The following is a 21,277-nucleotide window of genomic DNA, read 5'->3' as shown; positions in this document are numbered from 1 at the left end:
AAAGAGGCTACAATGTTGCAGATACAGCCTGCCAGGTACTTGTTTACATCAGCTGTATCAAAAGGGAGGCGGAAGGAGGGGGAGACAGAGGAAAAGGCTCACACACAGATTTTTGTCTTTCCAGCAGAAAGCAGCAGCTGAGAACTAGGGAAAGGAGACTGAATAGATAATAACAAGTATAGAAGGAATTTTTTGTATCACTATGGGCAGCAACATATCAAAAGTTACGTTTAAATGGAATACCCCCTTGTGTGAAACCCCCCAACTTGGCCATACATTCATATGTTTTCAATGAGGAGAGAAGAAAACAAAATGCTCTACAATTCAAAATCTTTCGGAGGGAGTCGGGAGGCCTCCATATACAGGAGATAGTGGATTAGATAGATGGATTTGGACCTAGAAGCTTTAGGTGAATCACCAGTGACAAAACAAGAGTCCTTTAGGCATCAATGCAACATTGGGTCCGCTGCTCCCCCCTGTGGATACATAATATTCACCAAGCCCAGAGGGGGCGTACATTAAAGGGGTACTCCAGCGAAAATGTTTTTCTTTTAAACCAACTGGTGCCAGAAAGGGCCAGTAATTTGTAATTTACTATTTAAAAATCTCCAGTCTTCCAGTACTTATCAGCTGCTGTATGTCCTGCAGGAAGTGGTGTATTCTTTCCAGTCTGACACAGTGCTCTCTGCTGCCACCTCTGTCCATATCAGGAACTGTCCAGAGCAGGAGAGGTTTTCTATGGGGATTTGCTGCTGCTCTGGACAGTTCCTGACATGGACAGAGGTGGCAGCAGAGAGCACTGTGTCAGACTGGAAAGAAAACACTTCCTGCAGGAAACACAGCAGCTGATAAGTATTGGAAGACTGGAGATTTTTTAATATAAGTAAAATACAAGTCTATACACCTTTCTTGATACACTTGATCTCAAATTATTATTATTATTTTGCTGGAGTACCCCTTTAACGTGACTTTTCTGGGAACGTCCCCTCTTCCCTGAGTAGATGATAAGTGACTGGGGCGAGCCTGACGGCCAGGACCCCCCTGATCACAAGAATAGGGGGTGCTTGTATAGAAGAGTGGTCAGATGTGGTTTATAGGCCTGATAAAGACGGCCAGAATAGTCAGGCCATAGTTATTAATACAGCGCCAGGGGACATATCCAGGGCCCTCCCAGTCATGGGGCCCTGTCCTCGCGATGAGCGGAGGTCCCAAAGGTCACCAGTGCCTTTGGTGGAAAACCCCTTTAAAGTGACTGTACCACCAGGCCCAGGCTGAAGCACCGGAGGCGGCCAGCCCACCCTTAGTGGGAAGAAACCCCAGCCCCTCCAGGACCTGACTCCATTAGAATTAATGGAACCCTATCATAGAGGGGTGGGGGTTTCCTCCCACTAAGGGTGGGCTGGCCGCCTCCGGTGCTTCAGCCTGGGCCTGGTGGTACAGTCACTTTAACCAGTGCAACAAATACTGTAAGATTCCAGTATTCTGTCCCATTCTGGACTACTGGTGTTCTGGACTACTGGTGTTCTGGACTACTGGTATTCTGGACTACTGGTATTCTGGACTACTGGTGTTCTGGACTACTGGTGTTCTGGACTACTGGTGTTCTGGACTACTGGTATTCTGGACTACTGGTATTCTGGACTACTGGTGTTCTGGACTACTGGTGTTCTGGACTACTGGAAGTCTTATTCTGACCCCTTGGAGTTCACGCCGGATTATTAGATGTATGGCGCTGTCTTGGTACATACACACTATGGAATCATGGCGGATCACCCGCGGTGGATTGCGCAGCTCGCCCCCGCTCACCGCCGCGCACACTTCTGCCCGTGACATAGAAGTCATTCTATAGTCGGGCGGATTCTGCCGTTGGGCTAAATAATGATCCTGTAGAATGGAGTCTATGGCACAGGCGGAAATGTGCGTGGCCGTGAGCGGAGGCAAGCTGCGCAATCCACCACATGTGATCCACGCGGATTCCGTAGTGTGCACAAACCCTGATAGCAAAAGTTTCTTTGTTGAAAATAGCAACCAATCACAGCTCAGCTTTCATTTTACCTGAGCAAGATGAGAAGTGAAAGCTGAGCTGTGATTGGTTGCTACGGGCAACAATGAAATCTCCCCCCAGTGTGAGCGAATGAATCAAGGACCTAGCGAATGTAAATACTCCTAGGTGACACATGCGCAGAACAACCCCTCCTGCACATCTGCGGCTGACGTTCCCATAAGGCGGAACGTAGAGACGTCAGAGCGTATGGGACGAACAGCAACTATCCCTGGGTTTCCCTTAACCTCTCGTCAGTGTTCTCATAGAACGTTTCTCACCCAGGGAAACTTATTGTCGCCCCTTACGCTGCGCTATTCAAACCCGCTGGTGTGGCGCCGCTGCTCTCGTGTCTCGGCCGCGGTGATTCTCCGCTATGAAGCAGCGGGCGGACAATGCGCGCCCCGGGCCGTCCTACAAGGTCCGCCCGGGGAAGAGAGGGTCCGCCAAGAGCAGGAATGCTTTGGCCGAACGCTGCAAACTGGCGGCCTCGTCTGAGTCGTCGCTGAAGCCCCGGCCCAGCAGCAGCAGCAGCAGGGAGGAGGAGAGCCGGGAGCATGGCGCGCTGCTGGTGGAGGAGGGGGTGTGTGTGACCGTGCTGCGGCCCGGAGAGGTCAGTCATACCCGGCGGAGAGGGGCATGCTGGGAGTTGTAGTCACAGAGCGGCTGTAGACTTAGAGGTTTAAAGGGAAACTCCAGTGCCATGGTTCATGAGAAACCACCCCAGCAGGTGACCCTGCTCCCACATTACAGGGGTGTGTCCAGCACACAGACCTCCCTTATATTATGGGACACAAAGCAGCTTTGGATGTGCAGTGCATCTTCTCTTGCCGTCATGATGACAGATCCCGACCACCACCATTAGCTATGATGGTGGTCGGGAGCTGGTAGCTATGATGGTGGTGGTCGGGAGCTGGTAGCTATGATGGTGGTGGACGGGAGCTGGTAGCTATGATGGTGGTGGTCGGGAGCTGGTAGCTATGATGGTGGTGGTCGGGAGCTGGTAGCTATGATGATGATGGTGGTCGGGAGCTGGTAGCTATGATGGTGGTGGTCGGGAGCTGGTAGCTATGATGGTGGTGGTCGGGAGCTGGTAGCTATGATGATGGTGGTGGTCGGGAGCTGGTAGCTATGATGATGATGGTGGTCGGGAGCTGGTAGCTATGATGGTGGTGGTCGGGAGCTGGTAGCTATGATGGTGGTGGTCGGGAGCTGGTAGCTATGATGATGGTGGTCGGGAGCTGGTAGCTATGATGGTGGTCGGGAGCTGGTAGCTATGATGGTGGTGGTCGGGAGCTGGTAGCTATGATGATGGTGGTGGTCGGGAGCTGGTAGCGATGATGATGATGGTGGTCGGGAGCTGGTAGCTATGATGGTGGTGGTCGGGAGCTGGTAGCTATGATGGTGGTGGACGGGAGCTGGTAGCTATGATGGTGGTGGTCGGGAGCTGGTAGCTATGATGGTGGTGGTCGGGAGCTGGTAGCTATGATGATGATGGTGGTCGGGAGCTGGTAGCTATGATGATGATGGTGGTCGGGAGCTGGTAGCTATGATGATGATGGTGGTCGGGAGCTGGTAGCTATGATGGTGGTGGTCGGGAGCTGGTAGCTATGATGGTGGTGGTCGGGAGCTGGTAGCTATGATGATGATGGTGGTCGGGAGCTGGTAGCTATGATGGTGGTGGTCGGGAGCTGGTAGCTATGATGGTGGTGGTCGGGAGCTGGTAGCTATGATGATGATGGTGGTCGGGAGCTGGTAGCTATGATGGTGGTGGTCGGGAGCTGGTAGCTATGATGGTGGTCGGGAGCTGGTAGCTATGATGGTGGTGGTCGGGAGCTGGTAGCTATGATGGTGGTGGTCGGGAGCTGGTAGCTATGATGATGGTGGTGGTCGGGAGCTGGTAGCTATGATGATGATGATGGTGGTCGGGAGCTGGTAGCTATGATGGTGGTGGTCGGGAGCTGGTAGCTATGATGGTGGTGGACGGGAGCTGGTAGCTATGATGGTGGTGGTCGGGAGCTGGTAGCTATGATGGTGGTGGTCGGGAGCTGGTAGCTATGATGATGATGGTGGTCGGGAGCTGGTAGCTATGATGGTGGTGGTCGGGAGCTGGTAGCTATGATGGTGGTGGTCGGGAGCTGGTAGCTATGATGATGATGGTGGTCGGGAGCTGGTAGCTATGATGGTGGTGGTCGGGAGCTGGTAGCTATGATGGTGGTCGGGAGCTGGTAGCTATGATGGTGGTGGTCGGGAGCTGGTAGCTATGATGGTGGTGGTCGGGAGCTGGTAGCTATGATGGTGGTGGTCGGGAGCTGGTAGCTATGATGGTGGTGGACGGGAGCTGGTAGCTATGATGGTGGTGGTCGGGAGCTGGTAGCTATGATGGTGGTGGTCGGGAGCTGGTAGCTATGATGGTGGTGGTCGGGAGCTGGTAGCTATGATGATGGTGGTGGTCGGGAGCTGGTAGCTATGATGATGATGGTGGTCGGGAGCTGGTAGCTATGATGGTGGTGGTCGGGAGCTGGTAGCTATGATGGTGGTGGTCGGGAGCTGGTAGCTATGATGATGATGGTGGTCGGGAGCTGGTAGCTATGATGATGATGGTGGTCGGGAGCTGGTAGCTATGATGATGATGGTGGTCGGGAGCTGGTAGCTATGATGGTGGTGGTCGGGAGCTGGTAGCTATGATGGTGGTGGTCGGGAGCTGGTAGCTATGATGGTGGTGGTCGGGAGCTGGTAGCTATGATGGTGGTGGTCGGGAGCTGGTAGCTATGATGATGGTGGTGGTCGGGAGCTGGTAGCTATGATGGTGGTGGTCGGGAGCTGGTAGCTATGATGATGGTGGTGGTCGGGAGCTGGTAGCTATGATGATGATGATGGTGGTCGGGAGCTGGTAGCTATGATGGTGGTGGTCGGGAGCTGGTAGCTATGATGGTGGTGGTCGGGAGCTGGTAGCTATGATGATGATGGTGGTCGGGAGCTGGTAGCTATGATGGTGGTGGTCGGGAGCTGGTAGCTATGATGGTGGTGGTCGGGAGCTGGTAGCTATGATGGTGGTGGTCGGGAGCTGGTAGCTATGATGGTGGTGGACGGGAGCTGGTAGCTATGATGGTGGTGGTCGGGAGCTGGTAGCTATGATGGTGGTCGGGAGCTGGTAGCTATGATGGTGGTGGTCGGGAGCTGGTAGCTATGATGGTGGTGGTCGGGAGCTGGTAGCTATGATGATGGTGGTGGTCGGGAGCTGGTAGCTATGATGGTGGTGGTCGGGAGCTGGTAGCTATGATGATGGTGGTGGTCGGGAGCTGGTAGCTATGATGATGATGATGGTGGTCGGGAGCTGGTAGCTATGATGGTGGTGGTCGGGAGCTGGTAGCTATGATGGTGGTGGACGGGAGCTGGTAGCTATGATGGTGGTGGTCGGGAGCTGGTAGCTATGATGGTGGTGGTCGGGAGCTGGTAGCTATGCGTTTTTTTAGAACTTTTATGTCTCCCGGTCTTAGATTGTCCCTGAGATGTGTATAATGGCGGAGGGAGACGAGGGGGGCGCTCATTCAGCTCAGCACCGATGCGTCCCGTCCTCCCGGGCCCAACCAACGAGATTGTAGGGAGACGGCACCACACCTTTATAGGGGCACTCCAGCCAAAACCTCAGCTGGTGTCAGCAAGTTATACAGATTTGTAATTTACATCTATTTAAAAATCTCCAGTATTTATTAGCTGCTGTATGTCCTGCAGGAAGTGGTGTATTCTCTCCAGTCTGACACAGTGCTCTCTGCTGCCACCTCTGTCCATGTCAGGAACTGTCCAGAGCAGCAGCAAATCCCAATAGAAAACCTCTCCTGCTCTGGACAGTTCCTGACATGGACAGAGGTGGCAGCAGAGAGCACAGTGTCAGACTGGAGAGAATACACCACTTCCTGCAGGACATACAGCAGCTGATAAGTACTGGAAGACTGGAGAGAATACACCACTTCCTGTAGGACCTGCAGCACTAGTAGCAATTCCATAATTCTTTTATTGACAAAACTGGAACATGATAACCGCAGGTGAGACGCCAGTGCAAGCCAAACTGTTACCGCTGTTTTGCGCCCCTTTTGGCGCTTCTATAAATGTTCTGTCTATTTTTCCACCCACAAAAAAATCAATAAAATCAATAACATTTAAATGTTTGATGTGATGAGGACAGGTTATCATTGCTGTTACTGATAAGGTTTCTGGAGTGTTCCTTTAAGTCAGGGATGAGGAACCTTTGCACCCCAGCTGTTGCAAAACGACAACTCCCATCATGCCTGGAGAGCTTAAGCTTTGGCTAGTATCCCGGCATGATGGGAGTTGCTGTTGTGCAGTAGCTGGAGGCGGCAGGTTCCTCATCCTGGCACTAAGTAGTCCCGGGGTCCCTGGGATCAGCGCTCGGGGACTGACACGGACCACAAAGTCTATGAGGAGTGAGAGAACTTTTATCTCCATCTAATGTTTTATTATTTAATTTTTTTTTTGTTGCAGCAATTGACTTTCATTGGTAAATGTGTGTTGACCTGCCTGTACGGCAGCGTGGAGGTGCTGGGCCTGACTATCAGCTCCAGCGAGGTCCCGTACGAGCTCTTCTCTCCCAATACTCACGCCCCCCTGACCATCCAGGGCCTGAAGCAAAAGAAGTGTAAAACCCGGAAGGAGATCAGGACGGAGGCGCGGGGGCTGCTGCGCAGATACCTGTCCTTAGGTAATGCTTACCCACTGCCAGTCCTGTCATGCACCTCCTAAAGACCACATTGTAACAGATCCTCTCCTCTTCCAGACTGCAGACGGGCCGTGATGAAAAACTTCAAGTCGTCCTGCTCCATCCTGCTGCTCGAGCGCCTGGAGGACACGACGGTCAACTACATCCTGAGCCACCCCGAGTATAACGGGATATTCGGCACAAAATTGGTAGGAGATACAATGCAGGGACGAGTCCTGGTGATGGGCACCATGTTAAAGGGGGATTCTGGAGAGTTTCTGGACATAAGACCCCATACTCACCTACTTCACTCCTCCTAATCCTCTGCTCATCGCTCCTCTTACTTCTGAGACAGACGCCTCTCAGCCAGTGGCTGACTATATCAGGACACCTGTTATACAAGTCTGTCTTGGACACAAGAGGAGCAGTGAGCTAGGACCAGAAGACTTCACGTGATCCCAGAGATGGGGTGAGGTGGGTGAGTATGGGGTCTTTGTCTGTTCATGGCAGCCGCTGCAGCCCTTGTCCCAGTCGCTGAGATCCTTACACGTATGCATCTAGTGTCAGCCACAAGAGCTGGTTGGTGACTCCTCCTATTATATCCCCCTCCCCCCGACAGGCGCCATTGTCCCCTGATAATCATAGATCTCTACTTCCTTATACTCAGTGGGTTTATTTGTGAAGGCAAAAAGTTCTAAGACCCCCACTAGCCTTAGTGCGGGTCCCAGCTTTCTTCTGACTTTCTGTTACTATATATATATATATATATATATATATATATATATATATATATATATATATATATATATATATATATATATATATATATATATATATATATTTACACAGTGGTGCCTTGGATTACGAGCATAATTCGTTCCGGGACCATGCTTGTAATCCAAATCCACTCTTAAACCAAAGCAAATTTTCCCATAAGGAATCATAGAAATGCAGACAATTGGTTCCACACCCCAAAAAAAATAATTTATTATTCTGAATAACATTTAAACAGATGAAACAAACATTCAGAAACAGCAGAATCTGTGATATCATAAGTTACTGTACAGTAATGGAGGATGGGAAACAGAGACTGCAGGGAGCAGGAAGGAATGAGCAGGACAGATGTGGGCACATACAGGCAGCACTCTCTGTCCGGGGAGAGAGGGGTTACAGCTATGGACACATTACCTCCACAGTCCTGTCCCCTGATGCAAGCCCCAGCCTGAAGTAGATCTGCTATGTTTTGGAAGGTGAGGGAGACTTCCTGGGTCAGAGTACAGTGCTGTAGACCCCGCTGTGCAGGCCATGCCCCTCCCCCACTTCCCCTCCCACCCAGTACAGGGAGCTCTTACACCAAGTCACAATTTTGAAAAATTGTGATCTCTTAAACCAAAACGCTCTTAAACCAAGTTACCACTGTGTGTATCTATCTATCTATCTATCTATCTATCTATCTATCTCCTATCTATCTATCTCCTATCTATCTATCTATCTATCTCCTATCTATCTCCTATCTATCTATCTCCTATCTATCTCCTATCTATCTCCTATCTATCTCCTATCTATCTCCTATCTATCTATCTATCTATCTATCTATCTATCTATCTCCTATCTATCTATCTCCTATCTATCTCCTATCTATCTATCTATCTCCTATCTATCTATCTATCTCCTATCTATCTCCTATCTATCTATCTATCTATCTATCTATCTCCTATCTATCTATCTATCTATCTCCTATCTATCTATCTATCTATCTATCTATCTATCTATCTATCTATCTATCTATCTCCTATCTATCTATCTATCTCCTATCTATCTATCTATCTATCTATCTCCTATCTATCTCCTATCTATCTATCTATCTATCTATCTATCTATCTATCTATCTATCTATCTATCTATCTATCTATCTCCTATCTCCCTATACACACACACACACACAATGTCTGTAGTAAAGCAGAGCTGTGCCATTGTTTTCCAGAAGAAGAAGCGTTCCTCCCCGGAGAGCGATCCTGTCCTACACTCTATTGGAATCCATTGTTGTGATCCTGAGAGCGCGGTATCTATGTCAGAGGAAGCAGCGTCAGCAGCCCAGCAGCTGGTCAGCGCCTGCCTCGGTATGTACCCCTGGGGTGGATCTGTTGTGTACATCAATATAAATAGCTGAACACAGCGACAACTCTGCAGCAGCTACTTCATATATAGGATATCTAGTAAGAGGAACTTGCTGTACACACTACCGAACATGATACCACACCTCAGCTGCTGCACGGTAGATTACCCCGGATTGTGCCGCACACTACACATCACTCCATGGAAGACTGAAGCTTGCAGGTGCTGAGAGGCAGTGCCTGCTATTCTGCTATATTCTCTCGTTTGAACTTAAGAGTCATAAGAATTGTTCTTTGATGTGGTTTCTCCAGCCGACCAGGACTGTCTGCAAGGCTTGCTGGGAGTTGTAGTGTCACATCAGCTGGTTTGGTGTACGGCTTTAGATCAGTCCCTGTGGATGGAGCAGTCATCTCTGTCACTAGCTGATGATTCCGTTTTTTCTCTCTTTCACAGAGGAAGACAATGGCTGCCCTGTGATCCTTGTCTGTGGGCCCAAAAACGTTGGGAAATCAACGTTCAATAAATATCTGATCAACAGGCTGCTCCAGCAGTGAGTAGATATCTTGTTATATATTGAATATGATCTCAGTGTCAGATTGGTTCGGGTCCGAACATTGTGACCCCCAGGGCTGTGGTGTTAGTAAGCCGCAGCTCCCACTCCTTCATAAATGGCCGGTCAGACCCCGGAGAGTTATTATCACACTGGGGTACAGGAGATTGGGCTCAGCAGCTTCTCCCTAATGTCCTACATGATCCTGGGGCGACTTCTGAGGGAATAAGGAAAGATATAAAGCAGCTTCTTCTGTGTGTGCAGTGGATGCAGCCAGTCTCCAGCCTCCATGTCCTGAACTACTCACAACTAGACTAGATGGAGCAGGTGGCCTTTACTGCTGACAAGCTTTTATGTTTCTAACTAATATTCACCATACACAAAGAAACACTGCTAACAATGCCAGATACCTGTGATATAGAGATGGGGGTCAGCCATAGGGAGATAGAGATGGGGGTCAGCCATAGGCCTAGATTTATCAGATCTTTGTCAACGTCTGCGCTTCTGAATCATTGCGCCCTCATAGGAACTACCTTCTCAGCCGGTCAGCGACTACAGCTATGTCCCGCCTCACTCAGTGATTGGCTGAGGGGACACATACACACACACACAGCCTGCTGCAGCCATAGCACATGCACACTTACTTACATACATACATACATACATACACAGCCTGCTGCAGCCATAGCACATACACACACACAGCCTGCTGCAGCCATAGCACACACACACACACAGCCTGCTGCAGCCATAGCACATACACACACACACACAGCCTGCTGCAGCCATAGCACACATACATACACACACACAGCCGGCTGCAGCCATAGCACATAAACACAGCCTGCTGCAGCCATAGCACACATACATACACACACACAGCCGGCTGCAGCCATAGCACATACACACAGCCTGCTGCAGCCATAGCACATACACACACACACACACACAGCCTGCTGCAGCCATAGCACATACACACACACACACGCAGCCTGCTGCAGCCATAGCACATACACACGCAGCCTGCTGCAGCCATAGCACATACACACACGCACACACAGCCTGCTGCAGCCATAGCACACTGAAGAAGTTGCTGCTGTTTATGGCTTCTTCTCCTCCTCTTTATTACACAGGATGGGGGGCTTCTTCTCCTCCTCTTTATTACACAGGATGGGGGAGATTTATCGAAGGGTGTAAAATTTAGACTGGTGCAAGCTGCCCACAGCAACCAATCACAGCTCCTCTTTCCTTTCACCAGAGTTGGAAGCTGAGCTGTGATTGGTTGCTGTGGGCAGTTTGCACCAGTCTAAATTTTACACCCTTTGATAAATCTCCCCCAATATCTGCATATTACTCTGCTGCTCATATACAGTTATCCAGCATCAGCACAGATCCCCCCCCCCCACACACACACACACAAATGGACTCTTCTAGCTCAGAAATAAACTGCCAAATAGTGACCACCAACCTCTCCCCGACCACCCTTATCTAATAGGGCCAGTGCTTTATTACTGATATATGGAGGAAACTAAAGGTGAGAGAGAAAGGGTTTTCCTGTTTGTTTCTTTCAAATAAAAGGCTTAGATTGATAGAACATAAAATATATTCATGAAAAACATTTATAAAATTCACATGAAAACCCAATAATATTTTTAAAATATTTTTTTTAAAGCCGGAGTAGGTACATTTTTTTTTCGAAAACTTTTACCAAAACTAGGGGTCCAACTCCACAGCCCTGGTCACCCCTATCAGTTGCTAGAACCACATGTCTTTAAAGCTATAGATATATATTCTGTGCCTCTTTGGTTTGGTGATTCCTGAGGGTTTTGGCTGCTGAGACCTGCCCCCCCATTGCTGAGTGCAGACTGAGTATAAGACTTAGATGGGGTCTCAGCAGCCAGACCCCTAATAATCACAGCCCCTCACCTGCTTGTATGACGTCAGAAGTTTTCTGAAAGTTCAGGTTCACTTTAAAGTGAGACACTAGTGCTGTGAGTAACCAGCCCCCCCCCCCATCCCTACATAATCCACCATCTGATCATATTTCTCCTCTTCACCTTCAGCATCCCATGCGTCGACTACTTGGATTGTGACCTGGGACAGACTGAATTCACTCCTCCCGGCTGTCTCTCATTGCTCAGCATTACCAAGCCAGTTCTGGGTAAGTGTCCTGTGTGTGAGTATCATAAAAGTGACACCTATACTAGAAGAGTAGAGGGGCCCAGCTCCATAACTCCATCTAGTTATATCAGCTTTGTGTCATGATTTTAGTTTGAAATGAATAAATGATTGTATTGATATCAATGTGGTTTGGTGCTTTTGTAGAAGACGAACATATTGGTGGCCTTTGCAGGCCTGGTGGTCAGTGTAGGATTTTACTGAAAGAGTAGTAGATGCTTGGAAGAAACTTCCAGCAGATGTGGGTGGTAAATGTACAGTAATAGAATGTAAACCTGCCTGGTATATACATATATCTACCCTAAGATATTAAGAAAGGCGGTAATATAAGGGCAGCCTAGATGGGGCGAGGGGGCTTTTCCTGCTGGCAATCTTCTATGTTTCTAAATGAAAGAGACGCTTTAAAGGGGTTTTCCAGGCTAATATTACTGCCTCATGTCAGGATAGACCATCAATCGCGATGGCACTGCTCCTGCTGATCTGTGATTGCCCAGCACAGTGAATAGGGTTGGAAACACTTGCTGCAGCTCCCCCCCCCTTCCCATCCAAGGCCCCATTGAAACTTATGGGACCCCCACCCTTTCTTACTGTGGCTGCATCGGATGGGATATCCTGTATGTATATGGTGCATGGCTCCAGTTTCTCCCTCATTTTCGCTCCATTCATTGTGGAGACGTGAAGCGCATCATCTCCTTCATTGATTTCTCGTTTTCTTTGCCGTTTTGTTTTTAGGGCCCCCATATAATCAGCAGCGGGACCCTTACAAGATGGTCTTCTATGGAGACACCTCCTGTGAACAGGACATGGAGCGGTTTATCGAGTCGGTGAAATACGTCATTACGAGTTATAAGAGGGACCAGCCGCTCATCATTAATACCATGGGTTGGGTGAAAGGTCAGTGTCTTCCATTATGTTTTTTCCATCTTATCTTTGTAGAACAGTGTTATGATGTTTGACGTGTTATTGTTTCCTTTTCTAGGATTTGGATTGCTGCTCTTGATTGACTTAATACATCTCCTTTCCCCAAGTCATATAGTCCAGATGTCCAGCGCAGACAAAATTGAGATGGAGCCGCTGACGCCTGAATACATCAAGAGATCCGCAGGCTTTATGACCAAAGCCGAGTCACAGGCCACATGTAGGAGAAGAGACCTGGACTACTTAGAGGAAGAGGAGCTGGACCCCAGCGAGCGGCTTCACCCCAGAGGGTCCGGGGGGCATCACCTCTTTCAGATTGAAAGCAAGTTTGAAGGAGCTGGAAATATGGAGATCATGTAAGGCAGTGCCTGCACAACACTAGGCCATTGTTTGATCCCATAAGAGCTTTTCCTGCATCTCCCTGTGTCCACGTACAGCACTGTGAATAAGGATGATACAATAGTCTATACGGCAAGAAACTAGGGGGCATGCTGGGACTTGTAGTTTTACTACAAGGTGGATACCATTGCATTGGAAAGAATCAGCATCCCTTTCCATTTTTGTTGAATTTCTTTGTGGTCCTTAAAGGGGTAATCCACCATACATAACTTTTAATATGTTGCTGCCCATGCTGACACTAACAATTACTTCCATACTTATTATCTATTCTGTCTCCTTCCCCAAGTTGTCAGCTGCTGCTTTCTGCTTAAAACACAAATCTGTGTGAGCTTTTCTCTCTGTCTCCCCCCTCATCCCCCCCTCCTTTCTGAGACGGCTGATGTAAACAAGTCCCTGGCAGGCTTTATCTGCAACATTGTAGCTTCTTGGCAATTCTGGGAGGGTTAAAGGGTTATCCAGCGCTACAAAAACATGGCCACTTTCCCCCTAATGTTGTCTCCAGATTGGGTGGAGTTATGAAACTCAGTTCCATTAAAGTAAATGGAGCTTAATTGCAAACTGCACCTGAACTGGAGACAAAAGTAGGGGATAAAGTGGCCATGTTTTTGTAGCGCTGGATAACCCCTTTAATCTGAGGTCAAGTGGCAGATGAGCTCACTGTGATTATCCCTTCCAGCATTACAAAGAAGCTACAATGTTGCAGATACAGCCAGCCAGCCAGGGACTTGCTTACATCAGCTGTCTCAGAAGGGAGGGGGAGACAGAGAGAAAAGCTCACACACAGATTTTTGTGTCTTCAGCAGAAAGCAGCAGCTAAGAACTGGGGGGAAGGAGACTGAGAAGATAACAAGTATGAAAGGAATTGTTAGTCTCATCATGGGCAGCAACATATCAGAGTTATGTTTGAGGGGAATACCCCTTTAATTGAGACATAGTCTGGGACCATCAACATTTAGGACATTTTGCCAGAATTTATCAAGGCTGTGCCAGACCTGAGAATAATTGCAGATATTTGTGCAAATCAGCTATATCGGGTCAGTGCTGCACACCTCTGCCTTAAATATGGAAGCCGGTGCTCAGTGGTAACTGGGTTCTTCAGCCATAAATCTTGTATCGGAAAGAACCACGGCACTTTGATATTTGCAAGAATAAGTGAAAAGTTTATTTTTTAGCAAAATGATATACGGTATTTTACTCCGACCATACATAGAAAGTATAAGAGCTGAGACCAGGTGCACCTGGTCTCAGCTCTTATACTTTCTATGTATGGTCGGAGTAAAATACCGTATATCATTTTGCTAAAAAATAAACTTTTCACTTATTCTTGCAAATATCGAAGTGCCGTGGTTCTTTCCGATACAATATTTGTGCAAATCAGACCAGATTTCAATTATTCATCTGTCGTAAACCCCTGTTCACCTATAGGGGCGAGTTGGCCTCCTCCTGCGTCTGATGTAGATGATTGACACTTGCTAGCAGGTGGAAATCAGGGGAAAATTCTACGCCTGTTCTGTATTAGGCACAGATTTTTGCGCCCATCTCAGGCTAGGCGGATTTATTAAGAGACGTAGTTATCTGATGCATGGTATGGGGGTGGGGATTCTTATTTATGGCGTCCCTATAATAACGTTGTATTCCTTTGCTTTTCTTGCTGTCATTAGACCTTGCCATAACTGGATCCTGCGGGACCTCGCCACCTTGGGCTACATCAGTAAATTACAGCAGTTTGGCCCCGACCAGATCATCCCATTGAATGCGCTGTTACCCTACGAGGTGAGTGGGTTATGGTAACATTCTTATAATCTGGCACCAGTAAAACATGCCAGATTATCAGACCATCGCTCACTTGTGAGAGTAGCTGTTTAGAGTGACACTGTCACCCCCTTCCTGGATTATGACTTCTCTACACAGGTGTAAAGGTACATTTTGCAGTTTTCATACCTTATTTTACATCATACGTCATGGTGCTTGTTCCAGTTAAGTGATCTTTTATCATCTCTGAATTATGCTACCTGGGCGGGGCTTCAAGACCACATCGACACTGTAGGCCTGTGACGTCATTGCTGCATAGGGCCGGCCTAAAGTTCTAGGCCCCACCCCCTCCAGGTCAGCCCATACCAATGGCTGCTTAGGGGGCGGGGCCTATGTATCAATGACACCAGAGGAGGCAGGGCCTAAGGTCACAATGCGTGTGGAGCTCAGTGGCGCTGCAACCGTGAAGCCCCGCCCAGGTAGCGCAATCTTCAGATGATAAGATTACTTTTTACTAAAACAAGCTCCATGATGTATGATATGAAATAAGGTATGAAAACTGCTTAATTTATCCTTTACACCTGTGTAGAGAAGTCATAGTGCAAAAAGGGGGGGGGGGGACAGTGTCACTTTTACATCTTGGGACCAGGAGAGGGGGTCACCTCTATAACACACAGTCTTTTGGAATATTAATTGCACACCAGACAAAAGTCAATTTTCTTATGCTCTTTGTTTTATTCTCATATGGATATACACACAATAAATTGACTCTGAAATTAGGCACATGCAATCTTTGTATCACACTTTAATAGTATACCATTGTGGACGTTTTGGTTAAAGACGACCTTTCTCAACAGGTATACGTTGGTGGGTGGTAGATAGGAAAGCGTGCCATGTGCTGGATGGTAACAGTCGCAGCCGGAGCGCAGATATACTATCAATTACTACTCTATAAACACAGACACCCGGGATACAGTATCACAAATCATGGAAAACAGAAAAAAAAATCTAGAATGAAACAGACGACTTAGAAGGGATGATCGTCCTCCGAGTGATACCAGAGGAGGCAGGGAGCTTTATGGATTTGCATCCATCACATTCTCGCTGCTCAACAGATTACAATGTGGGTGGGAAAAAAAATGGGGGCTAAAGGGTTAAACCAATGAACAATAGGGGAGCACACTGCTGTACGCTATCAGAAAAGAATCACTTCTCCAGCAGTCTTGTAGGGTAAGGCTTGTTTTATTTCAAGAACACGTACAAAGTGCAGGAAGTGGCGTATTCTCTCCAGTCTGACACAGTGCTCTCTGCTGCCACCTCTGTCCATGTCAGGTGGCAGCTATAGATTGCGGCGTTTAAGGGGTTAATGAGAGGCATAAGCACGAAAGTACTCTCCAGCTCGCTTGATTACTTTTAAACCTTTATTGTATAATGTTTAAAAGGCCGACGCGTTTCGGGCTCTCTTGCCCTTATTCATGGCTCTAAACAACATGGAATACGATGTGTTAGAACATACATATCTGCATATACAACCATGTAAGTAACAAAACAGATAGCCTAGAGGCAGCTGCCTTTCATTATACTTAGCTCCTGAGACACTGATGTGTGCGGGACCACTCTCTGCAGCGGTCCCGCACACATCTACAGGCCCTGAAGTCAGGATCGTACTTATACGTTCCTACTGCATAGGGTATGTGCAGTAGGAACGTATATCCACGTATTTCTGACGTAAGGGGTAGAACATACAGTATATAAAATACAAGATGGCTGTAATGCTATACAAAACGACCTAGTATAATATATAAATGCATAATCGCATGCATAAAATGCCTTGTATAATCCCTGCATATAAAGTGCATGCAGATATATAATGAACCTTCAGATGACGCTGTAACTACTACATATAATCCAAGTAATGAATGAATCCATAATGGGGTTAGGACACTTACATTCTATAGGTGGCATACTATAGCAGACTGCTCACTATTCTGCGTATCTGTGGGGACCCTGCACATTGGTGTCTGCATGTTGTACGTATTCTTGGAATAAAACAAGCCTTATCCTTCATGGCTGTCAGATCATGTGATTCTTTTCTGATGTCATACAAGCTCACATTAGCCAGGTGTGGATCCGAGCAGGGAAGGATTGCTATGATCACCGGGGAGCTGATATCCACAACTGCACACTGTATACATCCCATTCTCACCACTAATATCTGTGGAGCTGCTGGCGCGTTGTTTACTTACTGAACCTGACTATCTGCATCAATCTTATAATACAGAGGTAGGGAACCTCCCAGCTGTTACAAAACTACAACTCCCATCATGCCTGGACAGCTGAAGCTTTGGTTTTGGCTGTCTGAGCATGATGGGAGCCAAGGTTCCCTACCCCTGCCTTAAAGAGTTAATGAAGCGGCGATGCTTGACTGCTGCTCTTCCATTCACTCAGCTCAAGGGACACCCTGAGCAGCAATACATACATATCACCTGTGCCCTGCCAGCACCATCGCTGTGTACTGATATAGCAGCTTGTGGTAAATGTCTAGCTGCTGCCATGTCATAGTATGTCACCAGACGGGAAGGGGATAAAGGGAAATACCCATACGTATCTGCTGTGCACAGGATAGGAGGTAACACGCTTATCAGGTGGGCTTTGACTGAACAGAGGGCCGAGCAAATGCACCCAGTATGAGCAGCCGACGCTTTATCCTCGTCCTGATTCACATTGCACGCTCGTCTCTTTCTCTCAGGTGCCGTTCAATGCGGTCGCCCTGCGTGTGATCCATGCAGACGTGGCGCCCTCTCACATCATGTATTCCGCTAATGCCAGCTGGGTCGGGCTTTGCCACATTCTGGATGACATCAGCAGTCAGGACAGCGGCCCCGTGTTACTAACTCAGACTCCTATCTGTGACTGCTTAGGATTCGGTAAGATACTGTCGCATTGTGTACTTGGCATCAGAGCGGTTCCTGACCAGTGCCAGCTCTCCCCGTCCATAAGGTTACTGGATAAGTGGATGGGCAGAGGGTCAGGGTGGAAACGTAGCTGGGTCAGTCTCCTAGATAGTAGGGCGGCAGTGTGAACATGTGACCTCCGCTTCCACGTATCTGACCTGCAGCCCCATATACTTATAATGGAGACGCTTGGACTGAGATTGGTGTCTATAATATAATAGCCCTTTAGTGTGTGTGTGTGTGTGTGTGTGTGTGTGTGTGTGTGTGTGTGTGTGTGTGTGTGTATATATAATAATGTATGTATCTTGTATATTATATTTAGGTATTATTCGGGGAGTAAACATGGTGCAGAAGGTTTACCACATCCTCACCCCTTTGCCACCAGAGAGTCTCCGGCAGGTGAATTGTTTGCTCATAGGGAACATCTCTATCCCGCACAGTCTCTTCAAGCATCAGGTATGGACTCCCTTGTGCAGGCGTGACCTTCCCTCCGCCCTGGGTGACCTCTGTATGTTCACACTCCTTTCCCCTTTGTCTTGCAGCCCGGGGTGCAGGGGGAGCTCCCGTATGTGACCACAGAGTACGACTTCTCTGTATACGGATCAGGAAAGATAAAGGTGAAAAGACATCTCAAAAGAGCAGAACATCTATAAGAAGCCTGTCCTTCTTACCAAACGTATTCTTGTGTTACTTCAAAGAGGTAAAGCCGTTCTCCTGACGTACAGAACCTCTGTGCTGTTACTCGGTTATCCTGGAAATACATGCATACATTATACAGTGGTGGTAGCGATGGGGCGGTTGTCCCTAGTCAGGGCTGACAGAATCATCCCTGCTGACCAGGAGGTGTAACAGAGGAACAGCACAGAGTTTGGAAAAAAAAAAAATGGTGAACAGAAGTAGATGTCAGGAGAGGGTGCCATCTCACAATTTGCTGTCTTAAATTATTAGCGTTCATCTAGATGAATGACGGCAGTATTTTTTGTGTAAATATTTTCTATTAAAGTTACGTTTTTTAATACTGCGGTGTCGGTGATTGAGTGTGATAGGACACTGTGAAGGATCAGGTCACACAACAGAGAGGAAGAGTCCGGGCACAGCCGGGGAGGAGGTGGGTAAACAAAACAACATGCACCTACCTCTCCCAGCTCCAGCGCTGAGGTCCACTGTCCTCTGCTCTGGTCCCCAGCTGCACACTGATTCACTGATACCAAACCCCCATGTATATCCTTATCACAATATCCGGTACGCAGGGGGGAGCTGGCTGTCAGTGTGGCTGTGAGCGCTCTGCAGGTCCCCTCCTGGTGGCGCTGTCCTGGGAGCTGAAATCTTATCACTTCTCCTCATTTCCCTCATACCCGTCACTATACCCACATGCACCCTGTAGATTTAGGCGGTGTTCCACTGGTACAGTTAGCTAGACTGTTGTATCCCAGCACCGTTCTCTGCTCCCCCTACATGTAAACACGTCTGAACACAACACTATCCTCCTCTCCCCCCCCCCCCCCCCCCCCTCGGTCTGTCTGGGAAAGCTGTGAACTGTGTTTAACCGTTAACTAACGGAGCCCAAAGAATATTTTTTCCCCCTTTTTACACTTAAAGGGGTACTCTGATGAAAACCTTTTGTTTCAAATCAACTGATTTTTAGAAAGTTATACAGATTTGAAACTTACTTTTATTCAAAATCTCCAGTTTCCCAGTACTTCTCATCTGCTGTATGTCCTACAGGAAGTGGTGTATGGTCTCCAGTCTGACACAGTGCTCTCTGCTGCCACATCTGTCCATGTCAGGAATACATATTCTATGTCATATCCCCCATTCGTCCTTCTTTGAAAAGAACGCCCCCTAGAAGACTACTTTGCAATGCAATCCACTTTGGATGGTCGTCTCATACAGATTTTACTCTCTGGACGTATACAGGTGGATAGATGGATAGTCCTCCCCTATTGCACATACAGTGGCTGCTGCTACTACTACTCCTCCTCTCATTTTCCATCTGAACTCTGGTCCTCCATGGGTTAACTGCTTAATGCATCCATTCCTAATTCTCCCCATATGGTTTGATCTGGTTACACAGAATAGACTTGGCTGACTATCAAATCCCCCCCAAACACTGGCTATGGAGGCCATCTGTTTAATAGAAGAGGGGGGGGGGGTGTACAAGAAGACACAAGTAATGCGGAAACTGCATCTCTAATCGCTCCTCCAAGACATGCTGGGGGTTGTAGTTTGGCAGCAGCTGAAAAGTCACAGGTTCTAGTGCAGGAATGGGGAACCTTCTGCCCTCCAGCTGTTGTAACTACAATTCCCATCATGCCTTAGCAAACAAAGCAAAGCTTCAGCTGTCCAGGCATGATGAGAATTGTAGTTTTACAACAGCTGGAGGGCAGAAGGTTCCCCATCCCTGTTGTAGTGGAAACAACACAGACCCAACACTGCGGTCCTTGAATCGGTCTGAGCTGAGTAAGCGATGGCAGTGACTGTCCTGCCACTGCGCCTACCACCTACTATTGCATTGTAAACTGCAGTGAAGGCATTCTGGGAGATGTAGTTTTGCAGCAGCTGGAAAGCGACAGGTTGCAGAGCAAACTACACAGAAAAGAAGTTGGATCCTGAATACTACAATTCTGAGCTGAGTAAGTGATTGCAGTACGGAGGCTCCCGGCGGCGATGGTGACGCTTCCCTATCGGATGTGCGCCGTGCTGCGATTTTCCTTCTTTATTAGTGATTGCAGTAAGGAGGCTCCTGGTGGCGATGCTTCCCTATCGGATGTGCGCCGTGCTGCGATTTTCCTTCTTTATTAGTGATTGCAGTAAGGAGGCTCCTGGCCATGATGGTGACGCTTCCCTATCGGATGTGCGCCGTGCTGCGATTTTCCTTCTTTATTAGTGATTGCAGTAAGGAGGCTCCCGGCGGCGATGGTGACGCTTCCCTATCGGATATGCGCCGTGCTGCGATTTTCCTTCTTTATTAGTGATTGCAGTACAGAGGCTCCTGGCCATGATGGTGACGCTTCCCTATCGGATGTGCGCCGTGCTGCGATTTTCCTTCTTTATTAGTGATTGCAGTAAGGAGGCTCCCGGCGGCGATGGTGACGCTTCCCTATCGGATATGCGCCGTGCTGCGATTTTCCTTCTTTATTAGTGATTGCAGTAAGGAGGCTCCCGGCGGTGATGGTGACGCTTCCTTATCGGATGTGCGCCGTGCTGCGATTTTCCTTCTTTATTAGTGATTGCAGCTGACATGGCTGTGAGTGAACAGTCTGTACCCGCGCGGGCCGACGTGTTCTGACAGGACGCCATTAAACATGATGGATTCATTTTTTTCCTACAGTATTTTTAGAGCCTGCAATGTTCTAGTCTAAAATTATCCAGAAGAGCAACAAATCCCTATAATTACAGATTTTCTTACATTTATACGTTATCGTTTTCATTTTCTGATTTTTCTGACACATTTTTAATGATTCATTTATTTTAGAACCTAGGAAGCTTCCTGTGGTGCCGGGCGCTGACGTCCAGGGAATACATTATCAACCCCCCCATAACATCCAGGAATACCTTTAAGGCATTGCCCAACATAAAGCCGGGTTCCGACTGTTTCTGCAGTCGGATTAACGTGTCCGTTTTTAAATGGTTAGTTCTAACGTACAGAAAAG

General features: G+C 48.0%; 1 protein-coding gene across 2 annotated transcripts; it reads left to right on the top strand.

Moving 5' to 3' along the window:
- The first annotated feature begins 2,350 nt into the window (after window positions 1-2,350).
- On the top strand, window positions 2,351-21,277 carry NOL9 (nucleolar protein 9). 2 transcript variants are annotated; one of them, XM_069947137.1, is made up of 13 exons: window positions 2,351-2,654; window positions 6,545-6,761; window positions 6,837-6,967; window positions 8,743-8,878; window positions 9,327-9,423; window positions 11,487-11,584; window positions 12,334-12,495; window positions 12,581-12,875; window positions 14,580-14,691; window positions 17,420-17,597; window positions 17,947-18,080; window positions 18,167-18,324; window positions 21,100-21,277. In XM_069947137.1, exons 1-12 carry the CDS (start codon window positions 2,418-2,420, stop codon window positions 18,275-18,277), a joined length of 1,908 nt encoding a protein of 635 aa, XP_069803238.1. In that variant the 5' UTR covers window positions 2,351-2,417; the 3' UTR covers window positions 18,278-18,324; window positions 21,100-21,277. The 2 variants fall into 2 exon arrangements, with proteins under 2 accessions (XP_069803238.1, XP_069803237.1); XM_069947136.1 differs by lacking the exon at window positions 21,100-21,277 and having other exon boundaries at window positions 18,167-18,642.

Source organism: Dendropsophus ebraccatus, chromosome 12, assembly GCF_027789765.1.
Source record: "Dendropsophus ebraccatus isolate aDenEbr1 chromosome 12, aDenEbr1.pat, whole genome shotgun sequence".
Taxonomy (NCBI): domain Eukaryota; kingdom Metazoa; phylum Chordata; class Amphibia; order Anura; family Hylidae; genus Dendropsophus; species Dendropsophus ebraccatus.
Note: the sequence above shows the minus strand (reverse complement) of the source record. Positions and strands in the feature narration are given on the sequence as shown.